The 16,526-nt window shown below is 33.7% G+C and overlaps 1 protein-coding gene across 1 annotated transcript in view; it reads left to right on the forward strand.

Annotated features, from left to right (window-relative positions):
* The window catches only part of LOC140061249 (uncharacterized), a 100,113-nt gene that overhangs the window by 50,301 nt on the left and 33,286 nt on the right, over positions 1-16,526 (forward strand). The window contains exons 11-12 of the mRNA XM_072107756.1: positions 13,996-14,110; positions 14,693-14,764. Coding sequence (XP_071963857.1) covers positions 13,996-14,110; positions 14,693-14,764 — 187 coding nt within the window. The remainder of the gene's footprint in view (positions 1-13,995; positions 14,111-14,692; positions 14,765-16,526) is intronic.

The following is a 16,526-nucleotide window of genomic DNA, read 5'->3' on the forward strand; positions in this document are numbered from 1 at the left end:
TGAATTTGAAAAGAAATAGGTTTTTTAAACTATTCCCATTAAAAAAACCTGTAAATTAAATCTAATTAAGTTTTAAAATTACAAATCACAAATTATAAATCTTGCCTCTTGTACAAAACTGAAGTTTTTTGGACAAGTAGTTCTCGAGAAAATGCAATTTTAGTAGTTTACTTGTTAATTTAAGACTGCTCACCGGCTTTAGATAAGTCTGTCCTATCTTTTAACACTAGCAGGTCTGAAAATTATTTTTAAAAGTGGTCCAGAATTGGGACCGTGGTCCGGATTTTAACCAAAATTGGGCAGTGTCGTCCTTGCACCAGGTGACATGTATGGTAGTAATTTGAAGTCATTCGAATCAAAATTGTGAGCGCTAGAGTGATGACAAACAAACAAACACACACACACACACACAAACCGCACCAATCAACATACTTGGCCAATTTTAAATTTGGCCAAGTAACTAGCCTTCGAGCATAGCGCGATACTTGGCCAAATCAAAATTGGCCTCCTAAACACACTTGACCTTGACCGATTTTAACCCGATCAAAGTTCAGTATATGTCATAAACCTCCCATGTAACATAAAAATAGAGACATAATTTCTCTAGATGTAATAAATCAGCCGTATAATTTATATACTAAGAAATATACTTGAAGAAACAATACGAATAATAAAAAAAAATCTCATTTCGTTTCATTTCCCAAGGTGAGACTCGATCTCGGTAACTTAGGGTATGTTCAGACTCACGGAGTTACGGTGGAGTTATCTACGCAAGGCGTACGGTAATCCGTGGCGTTAAAAGTCAAGGTGTTCAGACACAACGATTAGCATTCCAAACGTCTTGCGTTTAAAGTGGAAGTTCCGTCATACCGAAACGGCCGATGGGATACATACACACAATAACAACAACAGAGCTGAGAGTGACACGCGCGAAAGTTTTCAACACTAGCTAGGCCTAGCAATATAATACAATGTTACCTTCAAATATAATGGTTTTTTTGCCGATTTTTTTGCAAATCCTTACAGAAGATAGTAATTTCGAACATAATTATTACACGGACAATGACTTTGCCATTATTTGTATGATTTTAATTAATTTTGTGAAATCATGTCGCCGACGTCAACTTCGTCAGGAAGAATTTTGCAGTTTAGATGCAATTTCTTTAAAAACAGCCATCTTGTTGCCGGCGCTAGCTTTCCAATTTCTAATTTCTATCTTGTCTCTAAATTCAGGGCTGCCCCATAATGAAATCAAATCAGCCACTTCTGTACTTTTCCATGTAACACGTTTCATTTTAATTCGAACGTTCCTGTTGATCTAGGCTAGCTCGAAGAATAGGCTATATTGTTTTGCTATTAAAAAAAAACCGCGCGAATAGACTGCTGCTAATTGCGGTCGTGTCTTTTCATTGGCTGACGTTGACCGGAGGTTGAAATCACTGATGCATCAATGGATTAGCCTTATGAAATCTACCCTCTCCCGCTGGAGTTATTAACGCCACTGGCGCGGAGTAACAGCTCCCTAACGCTAATCCGCGGCATGGTTCAGACACAAAAATATGTACGCCGCGTACATAACTCCACCGTAACTCCGTGAGTCTGAACATAACCTTAGATGCTGTAGACCACAGCACAGACCACCGAGCCATACACAACTGACTAACATTTGAAGAAAGATTCCTATGTGTATTTACCATTGTGAGCGATAGAGTGATGACAAACACACACACAAACCGAACAATAGAACAGCAACGCGAAAAACACACGGGTGAATTTGAAAAGAAATAGGTTTTTTAAACTATTCCCATTAAAAAAACCTGTAAATTAAATCTAATTAAGTTTTAAAATTACAAATCACAAATTATAAATCTTGCCTCTTGTACAAAACTGAAGTTTTTTGGACAAGTAGTTCTCGAGAAAATGCAATTTTAGTAGTTTACTTGTTAATTTAAGACTGCTCACCGGCTTTAGATAAGTCTGTCCTATCTTTTAACACTAGCAGGTCTGAAAATTATTTTTAAAAGTGGTCCAGAATTGGGACCGTGGTCCGGATTTTAACCAAAATTGGGCAGTGTCGTCCTTGCACCAGGTGACATGTATGGTAGTAATTTGAAGTCATTCGAATCAAAATTGTGAGCGCTAGAGTGATGACAAACAAACAAACACACACACACACACACAAACCGCACCAATCAACATACTTGGCCAATTTTAAATTTGGCCAAGTAACTAGCCTTCGCGCATAGCGCGATACTTGGCCAAATCAAAATTGGCCTCCTGACATTGACCCTATTTTCACCAAAAGTGTGTGTCTTATGCTGTGTGATTTAGGCTAATTTCACTACAATCATGTTTATACGAGTTTGGTGTAAAGGTTTAGTAACAAGCCTTTCAATTAACAATAGTTTCAGTCGACTAACAATAGAACCAAACAGATCAACATACTTGGCCAATTTTCAATTTGGCCAAGTAGCCTTCGCGCATAGCGCGATACTTGGCCAAATCAAAATTGGCCTCCTGACATTGACCCTATTTTCACCAAAAGTGTGTGTCTTATGCTGTGTGATTTAGGCTAATTTCACTACAATCATGTGTATACGAGTTTGGTGTAAAGGTTATGTAACGAGCCTTTCAATTAACAATAGTTTCAGTCGACTAACAATAGAACAGCAACGCGAAAAACACACGGGTGAATTTGAAAAGAAATAGGTTTTTTAAACTATCCGCATCAAAAAACCTGTATATTAAATCAAATTATGTTTTAAAATTACAAATCACAAATTATAACTCTTGCCTCTTGTACAAAAATGAAGTTTTTTGGACAAGTAGTTCTCGAGAAAATGCAATTTAGTTTACTTGTTAATTTAGAACTGCTCACCGGCTTTGGTCCGGATTTTAACCAAAATTGGGCAGTGTCGTCCTTACACCAGGTGACATGTATGGTAGTAATTTGGAGTCATTCGAATCAAAATTGTGAGCGCTAGAGTGATGACAAACAAACAAACACACACACACACACACACACACACACAAACCGCACCAATCAACATACTTGGCCAATTTTCTTGGCCAATTTTCAATTTGGCCAAGTAACAAACATACAAACCAAACAGATCAACATACTTGGCCAATTTTCAATTAAATACTTTTTTGCCAAGTAACAAACACACGCTACCGATTACATATACCTCCTTGGCGGAGGTAAATAAAATATAATATAGGCCTAACATACAATAAATATTCAATTTTTAAGGTCTACCACATGACAATAACATAATTTACAGAGTATGCATTCAACAAAAAACATTTGTATTGTAATTCATCTAAATCCGCTGCAACATACATATATTATTTGTAATTCAACATTTTGTTTTAAATTATTAAATTATAGTTTGGGTATGATAATGTCGGTAGGTACCGGTGTCATCTTTTTATCCACTTCACTCTCAATTTGAAGTCACAAAGACGAAGAACTCTGCATCATCAACGATTCCTGAAAGTGTCAGAAAAAATAATAAATATTATTTAAAAAAAATTCTAATGTCTGGTTGTATATATAATTATAATATTATATGATGGCCTAAAAAGTAAAATGGGGGCTGTATTTTATTATTTAAATTACAGTATTTACTATTATTATTTATATAATCTAGGCCTACTAGTAGTAGCATAGCTAGGCATCTATTGAGCCTAATAAATCAAATAATAAATGAAAAATAAAATAATTATATTAATACTGATTGAAAAAAAGTATTTTGTGTGGGGATCAGATCACCAGGCTAGGCCGGCCAGGACCAATGATACTCGTAATCAGTACAACCTAACGACTATCGGATCAGCATCAACAATTCCAGAGGGGTGCTGGTCAACCCGTACCCAAACCAACCCGTACCCATGCCAACTCGTACCCAACTTGGCTAACCCGTACCCAAATAATTGGTCAACTCGTACCCACTTTGGCTAACCCGTACCCAAACCAACCCGTACCCATGCCAACTCGTACCTCAATATTTGGCTTACTCGTACCCAATTATTTGGCTTATACTCGTACCCATTATTTGGCTTACCGTACCCATTTTTGGCTTACTCGTACCCATTATTTGGCCTACTCGTACCCAATTTGAATAATTACTTGTAATGATTTGATCGACACTAGTGTGCTTTAGCCGTATGAATATTTTTATATTTAAATTGTTTTTTTATTTTACAGGTCTCGGTGAAATGTGTGCTAATAAAAATGACCATTGATTTGATTGTAAACTTCGTTTAATCAGGCATATATTTGTTAACATTTATTTAATAGTATTATAGTTTTATAAACGTATGTTTGATGTGTCTTTTTTATTTACGTAAGAGAACATTGATTAATACAAAAATATTTTAACTGTTGTATAGTATTACAATTCTCAATTAAGCCCAGGTAAAGTAGGCCTACCAACAACGTATAATTTTTATACTTAACAATTTTTATCACCTAATTATCGTCCCTGATTAGATTCGATCAAGTAATTTTTATTTCTATTGTATTGGTAATTTAAAATTGGTTGAATTAACAACGCCCTGTTTTAAGCAAAAAGCACACAGGGCTATGGGGTCGAATTACTCGTAGATTTCGTGTCACGTGTTTTTGTTGACCGGGATTAACCTTTTATTATTTATTACGAATTTATAGGGCGTCAAAGAGACGACTCAGTCGTATGATCGTTTTTCATATATTGTATTTATTAATAATTCAGTGAAATGATCATATCGGGGATCATAATTATACACGTACTGTGGATTAACAACGCCCTGTTTTAAGCAAAAAGCACACAGGGCTATGGGGTCGAATTACTCGTAGATTTCGTGTTACGTGTTTTTGCTGACCGGGATTAACCTTTTATTATATAAAAAAACACGCATTTATAGGGCGTCAAAGAGACGACTCAGTAATGCCGTATGATGGTTTTCCATATATTGTATTTATTAATAATTCAATGAAATGATCATATCGGGGATCATATACACGTACTGTAAGGCATGCAGGGCTATGGGGTCGAATTACTCGTAGATTTCGTGTTACGTGTTTTTGCTGACCGGGATTAACCTTTTATTATAAAAAAACACGCATTTATAGGGCGTCAAAGAGACGACTCAGCAATGACGTATGATCGTTTTCCATATATTTTATTTATTAATAATTCAGTGAAATGATCATATACACGTAGCCTACTGTAAGGCATTTAAACATTTTGGAAGATTTTCTTCTATAACATGCAGCTATGTGTTTTTGCTGACTGAGGATTCCTCTTTTATATTAAAAAAACGCATTTGCAGTGTGTCAAAAAATAGACAACGCAATGTGGCGTATGATCGTTTTCTATTTATTTTTTTTCTTAAATAATTCAGTAAAATGATCTGTTTGTTTACGGCAATTAAACATTTTTGGTAGATGTTTCCTCAATAACAGCTATAGCTACGTGTTTTTGCTGACGAGGGATTCTCTTAAAAAAAAAAAAAAACGCATTCTATAATGTGTCAAATAAGACAAATTAATGACCTACGACCGTTTTTCCATGGCAACGGATGCCGTATTATTTACTAAAATAATATATACGTTCTGAATGCCTACCTCCACGTGTCTGCGATAAGATGATTTTTTTTAGTTTTAGTAGTATGTATTTCGGTTTTTTAGTCATAATAATACAGTAATATTCATTATAAAATGAAAACGTACAGCAGCAAATGTCGTACGTCGTTTTTAATTAAATGTTAAATTATTAGGGGTTACCTTTTATTATTATTCTCACATCCGTCATTGTATAGGCCTACTAGGGGATTTGTTTTATAAACGGCAATAGGCCTAATCTACTTTCATTATTCTAATGCTCACTTAGCAGCAAAAATGAGGCTGGTATCCACTTAAATAGTTTCGTGATTTTAAAATATGAGTGACTACTTGAAAATGTATTAAATATTTTCGAAATGTTAAAACATTTTAATATTTTCCAAAAATTGCAAAACAAAACAACAAAAACCATTTTTAAAACGATGTTCAAAAAGCACATTCGGCCTACTTCATTATCTGTAAAATAAAATGAAAATACAAATTATGTATAACAGATATTCATGTTTACTTTTAATAATTCAAGTTTTCATCATCACAGACTAGTGGGTATTTCAATTTCCGTGTACTACTATTCGTAGTAAATAATAGATTAATAACTATTCATAAATGAAAAAAAATAGAATGCAGCACAGCCGACCACTGACATCTTCAATAGAGCCATATAATATATGGCTCTATTGAAGATGTCAATGAAGTAGGCCGAATGTGCTTTTTGAACATCGTTTTAAAAATGGTTTTTGTTGTTTTGTTTTGCAAGTTTTGGAAAATATTAAACTGTTTTAACATTTCGAAAATATTTAATACATTTTCAAGTAGTCACTCATATTTTAAAATCACGAAACTATTTAAGTGGATACCAGCCTCATTTTTGCTGCTAAGTGAGCATTAGAATAATGGCTCTGATCTTCAATGTAAAACAGCGCCCTCAAGTATTAACTTGACCTAATACGACGTACCAAATACGATGAAAGCTGTGCTTTTTTTCGTACGAGTCTGTACATATTATTATACTTTTTAGGTCAATAGTTTTTGCCATTATAATATCGAACATATGATTGGTATCTAAAAATGTAATAAAACTGGGTTTAAATGTAATATAAATATACTTTAAATAGCATTAAACTTGGGTACGGGCAGCCAATGATGGGATAACAATATTACACTTTAGATGATCCGAATTTGCCTAATTAATTATATGCAAATTTGATTTAAATTTTAAAATCAAGGTGGTTCTTTAGACATTGTTTAATTGAATCCAAATAATAATTTAAGATCCTTCTTGCGTGATTAATGTATGAAGGAGCTTATTACAAATTATACATAATCCTATTAATGTTATTAATATGCATATTTTCATTTCGAAAATTCACTATTAAAACAAAAATACGACATTTGCAATGTTAATTTCGAATAATATGCAAATTTTATTCTAATTTATTCCTAACGCGTGTTTAATCTTTCTATTGACCATGAAAATGTGAGTTTTACTGCTTAGTTTGATTGAATTGCAGCATTTTATGCACATTTATAAAGAAAATAGATTAATTCATCATGAAAAAAGGCTAATTTGCATATTATGCAAATTAGACAAATTTTCCATGTTGGGATTTTGGGGGACTTTTAGTATAGTGTTTAGGGGACCATACTAAAATGTATTGTAGTAAAAAAAATTCTTTTGCAATTAGTGGTGGGTGAATGTACTATTTTGACTGGACTAATTGTATTTGATGCAGAAAATATTTTTAAAATACTGTACAGTAAACATCCAAAACAATAATATTTAGATTTATTTGGTAATTTTCTCTGCAGAATATGAGAATAGATAGTTGAAATCTTAAAAAATTAAACCAATTCATCATGATGGAAACACAAAATTATAAAACAAAAATACATCCCTCCTGGTGTAATCTAGCCCTAGCTAGCAGTGTACGACCTAGGCCTACTACACTCTACTTCTAGAAACAGAAGGAGGCAGCAGTAAGCCTACTCGAGACTGCCAGTGCTAGTAGAGTAGTACCCCTTTTACACTATCGACTGAGAGAGGAACACGAGTTGAACTCGGAGGCAATTTCCATTTACACTAGCCAAAAAAACTGCGAGATGAACTCGAGTTGCGCCCATTTACACTACATCGATCACCCCGGTGCTGTCAATCAAATCACTACGTGGAACTTAACTGCCTAATGGTTTAAATGTTAAAATACTGGAACATATCGACAAATCTCATATAAAAACATAATAATCCGAATTTACACACAATTTATTTAATTTTGAATGTAGTCCAGTGTTATATTTTCTTTGTGGCTATTAAGATTATCATTTATTATTTTAAAAATTAGAGCCTAAAAATTATTTTTCTTTTTAAAATGACTGCATTTCCGCCTTGTAGACTGTACGTACAAATAGGCCTTAAATTGTTAGGTTGGCGTAAAAATAGGGTAGATATGGTAAGTATTTAAAATAAAAAATGTATTTGTTAATTATCATAACAATGTATCAATGAAGGAAAATTATTATATGGTAGGCCTACTTTTTCAGTTCCTAAAGACGTCAGTATTATACCGGTATATATTTTTCCCTTTTTCAATAATTAGGCCTACATAGAATCGGCCAGGTTAGAGTTACACCAATATTACATTATTTTAGGCTTTCTGGTAAGGTAGAATGCACACGAACAATTTCAATATTTTCAGCAGAAAAAAAAATCACAAATTTGTTTTTGCCTTTAAATATAAATAAATAATAAAATAACGAACAGCACAATATATCGTACAATTATTATTTTAAGCAAAAAGGGTGTATTTTAAGCAAAAAACCTATTTTGTTTGCATAATATATTGTATTTCTGTGACAAATTGTTACATTTTCACGTCAATGACCTTTAACAGCTCGGTGTTGAACCACAAAAACCGTTTACACTTCGTGTCCCCGGTGTAGATTCGACTACACCGGAGAAGGTACACCGGAAAACATTCAGCCTACGTTTCACCCCGGGGAGACCACACCGGGGTGGTTGGATTTTCCCATTTACACCAGTCAATAAAAACCACAACACCGGCGTTTAACGATCCGGTGTACTAACAACTGCGGGGTTACACCGCTGTTACAGTGATAGTGTAAAAGGGGTATAGTAGACTAGCACAGTAGCAGCAAATTCGGGCCTAGGCCTAGCTAGGCCTCTCCTGCTAGCGAAACAAAAACTCACCTAAATAAATAAGATTCAACATCAAAGTTACCAACTGCAGTTGTAACTTAGCATTCTTCTAGCTATAGTTTTCATGTTTTCTTCAAGATTTGTCTCGCGTCACTCTACTCGACTCTCTTGCATCGCGTTGTTGGCTGTTTGTTGAGAGCATGCATGCATCATCCACCCAATGTATCCATACAAATTATAAATATTTATGAGCTAACTCAGGTCAAAGGTTAAATTAAACCGGAAAACATTTGTCTTCCAGACAAATCCCTTCCGGTTGGTTAATTTTGCTTTAAATTACGATTTTCTATCAAATTTGAGGTCAAAGTGAATAACTTTTATGTGCAATTAAAATGGCCTATTCAACAAAAATATTAACAAACTAATGTTTTTAGGGGGACAATATATCTTTAAAAAAACTTTACTAAACATTCGAAAACTTGTGGGATGCGAGGCCATTATATTTTTTCCAATAAAAACAAAATCGATAAAAATTTGTTTTTTAACTTAATGTGAAAAGGTTAACTACTAAAAATAAATATTATAATATTATAATATGGTTTAATATAAAAAATATAAAAATTGTATTTCTATTAGTATTAAATTAAATTGCAAATTACGATTAAATATTAAAATGAAATACCATAATAGATTTATTTATTTAAAAAAAATACAATTTGACAAGATATTCATAATAACATACAACAACCACTAAAAATTAAATCAAAATAAATAGAATTTATAAAAATTAACAAAATAAAATAGTTTAAAAAATGATTAGAATCAAAAAGGAAATAAATTAATATAAATAATTATATAAAAGTTACATATATAATAAACAGTGTAATAATCTTATTAATTACTAATGATGTATTTTTTTTAAATAATAATATTTATGTAGTACGGATAATAATAAAATAATAAAATATACTCCATTCTAAAGGTTTGCATTTTACTTCTGTAGATTATTTGGATTTTACTCTTTAATTTTATTACCGGTTGTACTTATATAATTTGCTCCCTTATTTATTAAAATTTAAATATTTTTGATTGCTTTTCTTCTGTTTTTCACACTGTCCTGTACATTTTTAACATGTGCCGCTGTGCGGTTTGTTCAACAGGAGTGTACCAGAAAAAATAATGATTATATACTCTGTATATGGAATATCAGGTAAGAGTGAAATTACCGTTATAGTTAATTAGGTAGCAGATAGAATTAAATGTGAAACGATAATATAAAATAGTAAAAAGAAAAGTTACATAGAATACAGATCAACTTCTGATTTCTTTCAAACTTGATTACACAACAAATGTTAATTCCTTATCCTTCTAATATTTCTAAGATGATAGGTTGTTCTACTGGTTATTCTGGAAATTTGTCTACTCATGTTCATTGATGAGTCAAGCAAGATGCCCAAATTCTTGACATATGGATCAATTTCACACTCTCTGATTCTGAACCTGAGGTCTTTGCATTTCTTTTTTTGATGAGGAGATCCAAAAATAACGAATTCCGTCTTGTCATCATTCAGTTTAAGGAAGTTATGAGACATCCAGGTCTTCATCTCCAAAACACAATTTTTAAGAGTCTCAAACTTAACCTCTACATCCACAGTTGGCTTAAATGAAATGTAAACCTGGGTGTCATCGGCATATATATATGGTAAGACATTTTAAACCTTGCGACGATTTCATGAATTGGAAGTAAATATATGCTTAATAACTGGGGTCCATCTCGTCTGATGTTCAGCTTTCTGCTGGTGTACCCCCTTTGGATGCTCGGGTATCCCTTTTTATTATATAATCGTCGATATGGCTCAGTTCATGTCCTCCTGGTCCTGTTGATGTTCATATTCATTTTTCTTATCCAAATGGCTTCTTTTATATTTCTTGATGAGTAGTGTTGTTCTTTGTCTAATATTTTTGTATTTTGAAAATCTTGTATGTGGATTTCTATGGTGGCGTGATCTGTAATAGCTTATTTGTGTAGAATGTTAGATTGTGAATGGCGAGCGCTCCTAGTTCTTGTCCCCACCATATTTTTTCCACGTCTGTTTTGTGTTCTATTATTCTTGTTTTTAATGCTCTGCCCGTTTCCCCTATGAATACCTTCTTGCGTGGCAACCTACTTGGTTAACTGTACCACACTGTTGATCTTTGTCTATCTTATCTTTGGGATGAACAAGGGTTTCTCTTAATTTGCTTTTGGGAGTGATATATGTGTTTATGTTGTGCTATTTCAATGCTCTTCTTAGCCTTTGAGTCATTCCCTCGACATACGGTAAACCAATGTTGACTCTGGATTTTCCTTATCTGTTGTTATTTCTTTGCATTCTGGATAGCCGCATGTTGATAAAACTGCTTTTATATGACTCATTTCTTGTTTTTGTCCTTCTTTTGATACGATGGATTCACATCTATCCACTAGGGTGTTGACTACGTGTTCGAGTGGGTGGTTTGATTGAAAATACAGGTATTGGTCTGTGTGTGAAAATTTTCTTTTCTGAAAATAGCCGAAACGTAGCAAGTAAGTACTTGGCAACTGGTTTATCAAAAAAGTTAACATTTATCTTTAAATATCCATTTGAGACCAGATGAATTTTTTTTTAGAATCTACATATACATAGCCAGCCAATCTCGGATCAGGGATCGCAGTTTTGATTCGATTAGGCCCAGTGTCACAGACTAATAAATAAACATTTATCACACTGATCAGTATAACCAAGTCTTTATTCGTTTGAGTGTGTTTGTGTGGTAAAAAAGGGTGTGAATCGACACCTCTTTCAATATCTTGCATATAACATCCTAATAAATATAAACGATATCTAGTTAGTTATGAACCCATGTACATCAAGATAAAATGCAGTGACATCAAATAAATATAAGCACAAAGGGATCACCCAAAATAAAACCCTGTTTAAGTAACCCTGAGATCGAATTTACACAACCATCCCTTTTGTCATAGACACCTACGTGTGCAGGCCTAGACAAACTTTATACAATTTATAAATGCCTGATAACTGATAAAATTTTTATCTAATTCGTTGATTATAATTAATACAATAGAATAATAATTCAGATCATATCAACCAAAACATTGATTTAAATGATAACGTTAGTACTAAACGACCACAACTAGGCCTCGGCCAACCAAGCAGTGAAGAGAATACGCACATGGGTATTCTCGCTGAAAAAATCACTAAAAACTCTACCAAATGTGGTAACTATAAAACCCAAATTAAAGTATAAGGTGCAGGGTAACGTAATTAAACACCTATCAATACCTATAATGAACAATATCAAGTAAGACTAAATAAATTCATACGTTTTGAGTTGAAAACAACAGTTGTGACTGCCTAGCCGCCATTAACACTTTTTGAACAGTGGAGACAAACTATAGAGGGCGGTACGCATACAAAATTGTAAATCGCGAACAGCACACCCAGTGATTGGATGTGATGTAGATGACATAACCACTAGCCAATCACCGGGAACTACAATTTAAATATAATCACATCGATAATTAAGGAGATTTAATAACGCATTGAATCGACACTGTGAACATGTTTTACTATTTTTAAGAAACTATGTATTATATATATTATTATATGTTGTAATATTTTATGCTGGACCTTTTGAAAAACAACAATGCCCCATCTGTGGGACAACGTTGATATTGTTGTCCAGTGGAAATATGTTTATAAATGAAAAAGAAAAAAATAAATAAATAAAGAAACCACTGCTTAGCCATATATTAACAAGGCCATATAGATGGCTGCAGTCGCGTGCTTAGTGTTTACCGACCGACCGACCAACCTACCAACTGACCGAAATTACTGAACATGTTTAAAAATGTTAAAATGTTTAAAAACAGTTATGTTTTTTCAATTTACACGTGCGTAGCCTGTCACTTTTGACGTGCTCGTATAACGTAATTTCGAGTTGAAAAGTAAGTCAAGAAAACAGAAATCGGGCAAAAAGAGTGCGCAATAACATTTAACGTGCAGTGCGCGCGCAAAAATCTGCGCACTCATGGCAATTTTGTAAACGCTTAAAATTGCCTGAAACGTACTCTTATTTCATCGAAAATAAATTTTGAAAATTTTAAGCGCGCGTACACATGCGTTACATGCGCTACGCACGTAATTGTATTGCCATATGATGATTTATGCCCTGAAATTTATGAGTACCAAATTTTATTTAATTGTGATTCATGGTTGTGAAGATATGATTACAAACGTGATTTCTTTAAATCGTGCGTAGACCGCGTAATTTTTTATTGCCCACCGTGAAAACATAACCACATCGATTCCTGGCCATAAGGAATGTACTATGAAAAATTTACTTAGCTAGATTAAACTGATATCAAGATAAGGTCAGAAAGCGATAAAACGCATAGTGATACCGGACCGACAGACAGACCGACAGACCGACAGACCGACAGACCGACCGACCGACATAGTGAACTATAGAGTCGCTTCCACGCGACTAAAAACACGTTTGTTGTACTGCAAACCAAAACAGACGGTAACAAAATATGGTCAAATGCATAATTTAATATTCTATAGATTAACGCAATTTTTAATAACAGGAGGTGGCAGGCCAATATGATAATTCAAATATAAAAATTGCATATTTTTTATTACCAACTACTTAAAATTACTTTTCGTAGTCCGATTGTGATGAAATTAAACAGAATTGTTCAGCAATTTATTGTTGTTGTCAATTAACCATCGACGCACGCATGTTAATAGAACAATCAGACTGCGCATACGATTTCTACATGGCTACGTTTTGTTCTAAAAAAAAGGTAACAGTTGATTCGCAGCGTTCTAGAGGGGCGCGGTTCTTGACACGGAGTTCGATGAACGTGTTTGTTTGATTGGCAGCAGTGCTTAAGTATAGGCAAGCGCGTTGGAAAATCGTTTGATGTCACAGTCGATGCATATCCTTCCATTCCTTAATCCATGATTTAATGCTGACTTCTGAGAAATTAGAAGTTTTGTTTATTAATATTTCTAGAATGTTGGTGGTGAGCTAAAGTAGTATACGTATGAAACGCCATATGTGTCAAAATATATATCTTTTTGCTAATATAAATTAGAAACAGTCTTGGACCTAAATGAAAAACAGAAATATTATTATAGCGTTTTCTTATAATGGTAACAATTCTATTTTTCTGTATTAAACATAGCATGTCCAACAGATTGCAGTTGCGGTTGTTGTGGTTGGATACTTTGTTCTAGATGGAATACAATTGTACACGCACAGGTCGTTGAGTTCAATAAAAATAATAGTGTAATAGACTTGTAAGTATGACTGTTGATATTGTAAGGCTTAATTTGATTTAAAAGATTCTGTTAGACAAACCATAATTTGTGTGTAATTTAATGGACAGTTTTATTATCAGCGATGTGTTGTCTATCGATATAATTATTTTAAAAATTTTGCTGTGAATATTGTAAACAGACCAATTTGTCCAACATTACACACCTGTGTAATTTAATGGTTATTATTGGTATCAACAATAATGATGAATGGTAAAAATGGTTGACAATAGTAAAACATGGGAAAACAAAAGTAAAAATGGCAATAATTGTAACGATACAAATGGGGAATATAGGCAAGGGTTGTTCGAGGCTCACACGCTCCACCATGGTGATTGACTATATGGTTCTCGGAGGACTAAGGGCTATAAACCGTTGGTCCAGTGTACCTAGGACGGTCCAGGTACCGCCGCTAATTTTTACTTTTACATTCTTTTTTAAATAGTTACATTGTCAGCGAATGCATTTGCTGATTTGACAGCATTGGGAAGTTTGTGAGTTTATTACAGTACTTACAGTACCACTGATAATTGTAATTTCTACGTTTGCATTCTTTCTTTAAAGGAATTTGGACAATAATCAAATAGTTACATTGCCAGCCAATACATTTGCTAATTTGACAGCATTGAAAATACTGTGAGTATATTACTTAAGTTATGTTTAAGGATCAACGAGGATAGCGTCGTCGAATAACATCGGCTGGAAAACAGGCTTAAGACAGTGGTGCTTATTTAACCATGCAGGACCGTACCACTTGATGTTGGTACCTTTCACACCAAAACACCGGGGTGTCCCCGCAGTTCGCTTTCCGGAGAATGTTCAGCTGTTCAACCACGGAGTTTTAAACTCCGGAGTTGCTTGATTTTACCTTTCACACCAAACAGCGGGGCGTCAACTCCGGGGTGTCTCCGGAGTGTCTCCGGAGTTTTGCTTTTGGTGTGAAAGGGGTAAAAGGTACCAACATCAAACTCCGGAGTGTTTCGGGTCAAAAGGTTATCCTCGCAATCAATTATTTATTTAGTTTTATTTTAAAACACTATAAATATTTGTAAAAAATATATAGCGGGTCTAGAAAATAATAAGTAGTATAAATAAAACAATATATTACTTCTGAGACTTTTGAAAGTAATTATTAAATTAAACATATTATTAATTATAAAATGATTCTAATGATCGTCGCTATGTAAACAAACAAAATAGAGGGCGACATTTACAATTTTATTTTATAAACCCCGGAGTTGCTAGGTTGGTGTGAAAGGGGTATCTCCGGAGTTTCTCGACGTTTTGAATGGTCATAAACCCCGGGGTGTCTCCGGAGACACTCCGGAGTTTTGGTGTGAAAGGGGTATAATAAAACAGAGATACATTTAAAAAACATCATAAAATACCACCCGAAAGGGGACAAATTGCCATCCAGCGTTTCTATACTAGAATTTTCCGTAGATCACGAATATGGAAGGTAATCGATCAAGATAGGTAGCGTTTTCGAGATACAAGGGTCAAAGTTCAAAATTGACCAATTACAACAATGTAGATATTATGTATAACAAATTTAACCAAAATTAATAACAAATTTATTGAAGGACAATTTGGTCTTTTATTACATTTTTATGATTATAGGTGTCTATTCACCTTATGAAAAAATCCTTTGTGATTAAGGGTCAAATGTACAAATACCAAATAAAAACTAAAATTTAACAAAAAAATGGATGTTTTCTCATCCTGTTAATCATGCAGTTTTTTGGACAAGTAGTTCTCGAGAAAATGTAATTTTAGTACACTTGTTATTTTAAGACTGCTCGCCAGCTTCTGAAAATAATATCATTTTTGTTATTTGTGAAGTTATTAATAAACCAATTTTCTTGATTTTCAATAGGCATGGTATGAAAGTATATAATATATCTATCTACACCAACAAATTCAGAATAATAACTTACAAACTGTAGGCGCTATCGTGCTAACAAACAAATGAAAGCACTCAGAAACTGAGTGAAGTACTTGGCAAAATATATCCACTGATAGGGAGCATGTTAAACTAGAAAGCCACTCGACTCCGAGAGTGCATACCTCCGCCTACTGTAAAATTCTCCTACATAAGATTTCTGCGGGAATGTATATATCTATATATAAATTATGGTTAATTCTGACATAGGCGAGCACAATGCAAAACTTCGGTACAAATCTCCGTCTTGGATACCTACCTTATCTATCCGAGATGTACCGCGAAACGTAGATTTGATAACACTAGTGTGCACGCCGACGCTATTGTTCCATATTTATATCTTAGGAAGATATTATAAAGAGTTTTTTAACAACATTTATGATTTCAACATTGGATTTTCCTCTCAATTTCAATTCTTCCCGGTCAAAGTAATTTCCGGGTTTAAGATAAGTTCAC

This window comes from Antedon mediterranea, chromosome 10 (assembly GCF_964355755.1).
Source record: "Antedon mediterranea chromosome 10, ecAntMedi1.1, whole genome shotgun sequence".
In the NCBI taxonomy this organism is placed as follows: domain Eukaryota; kingdom Metazoa; phylum Echinodermata; class Crinoidea; order Comatulida; family Antedonidae; genus Antedon; species Antedon mediterranea.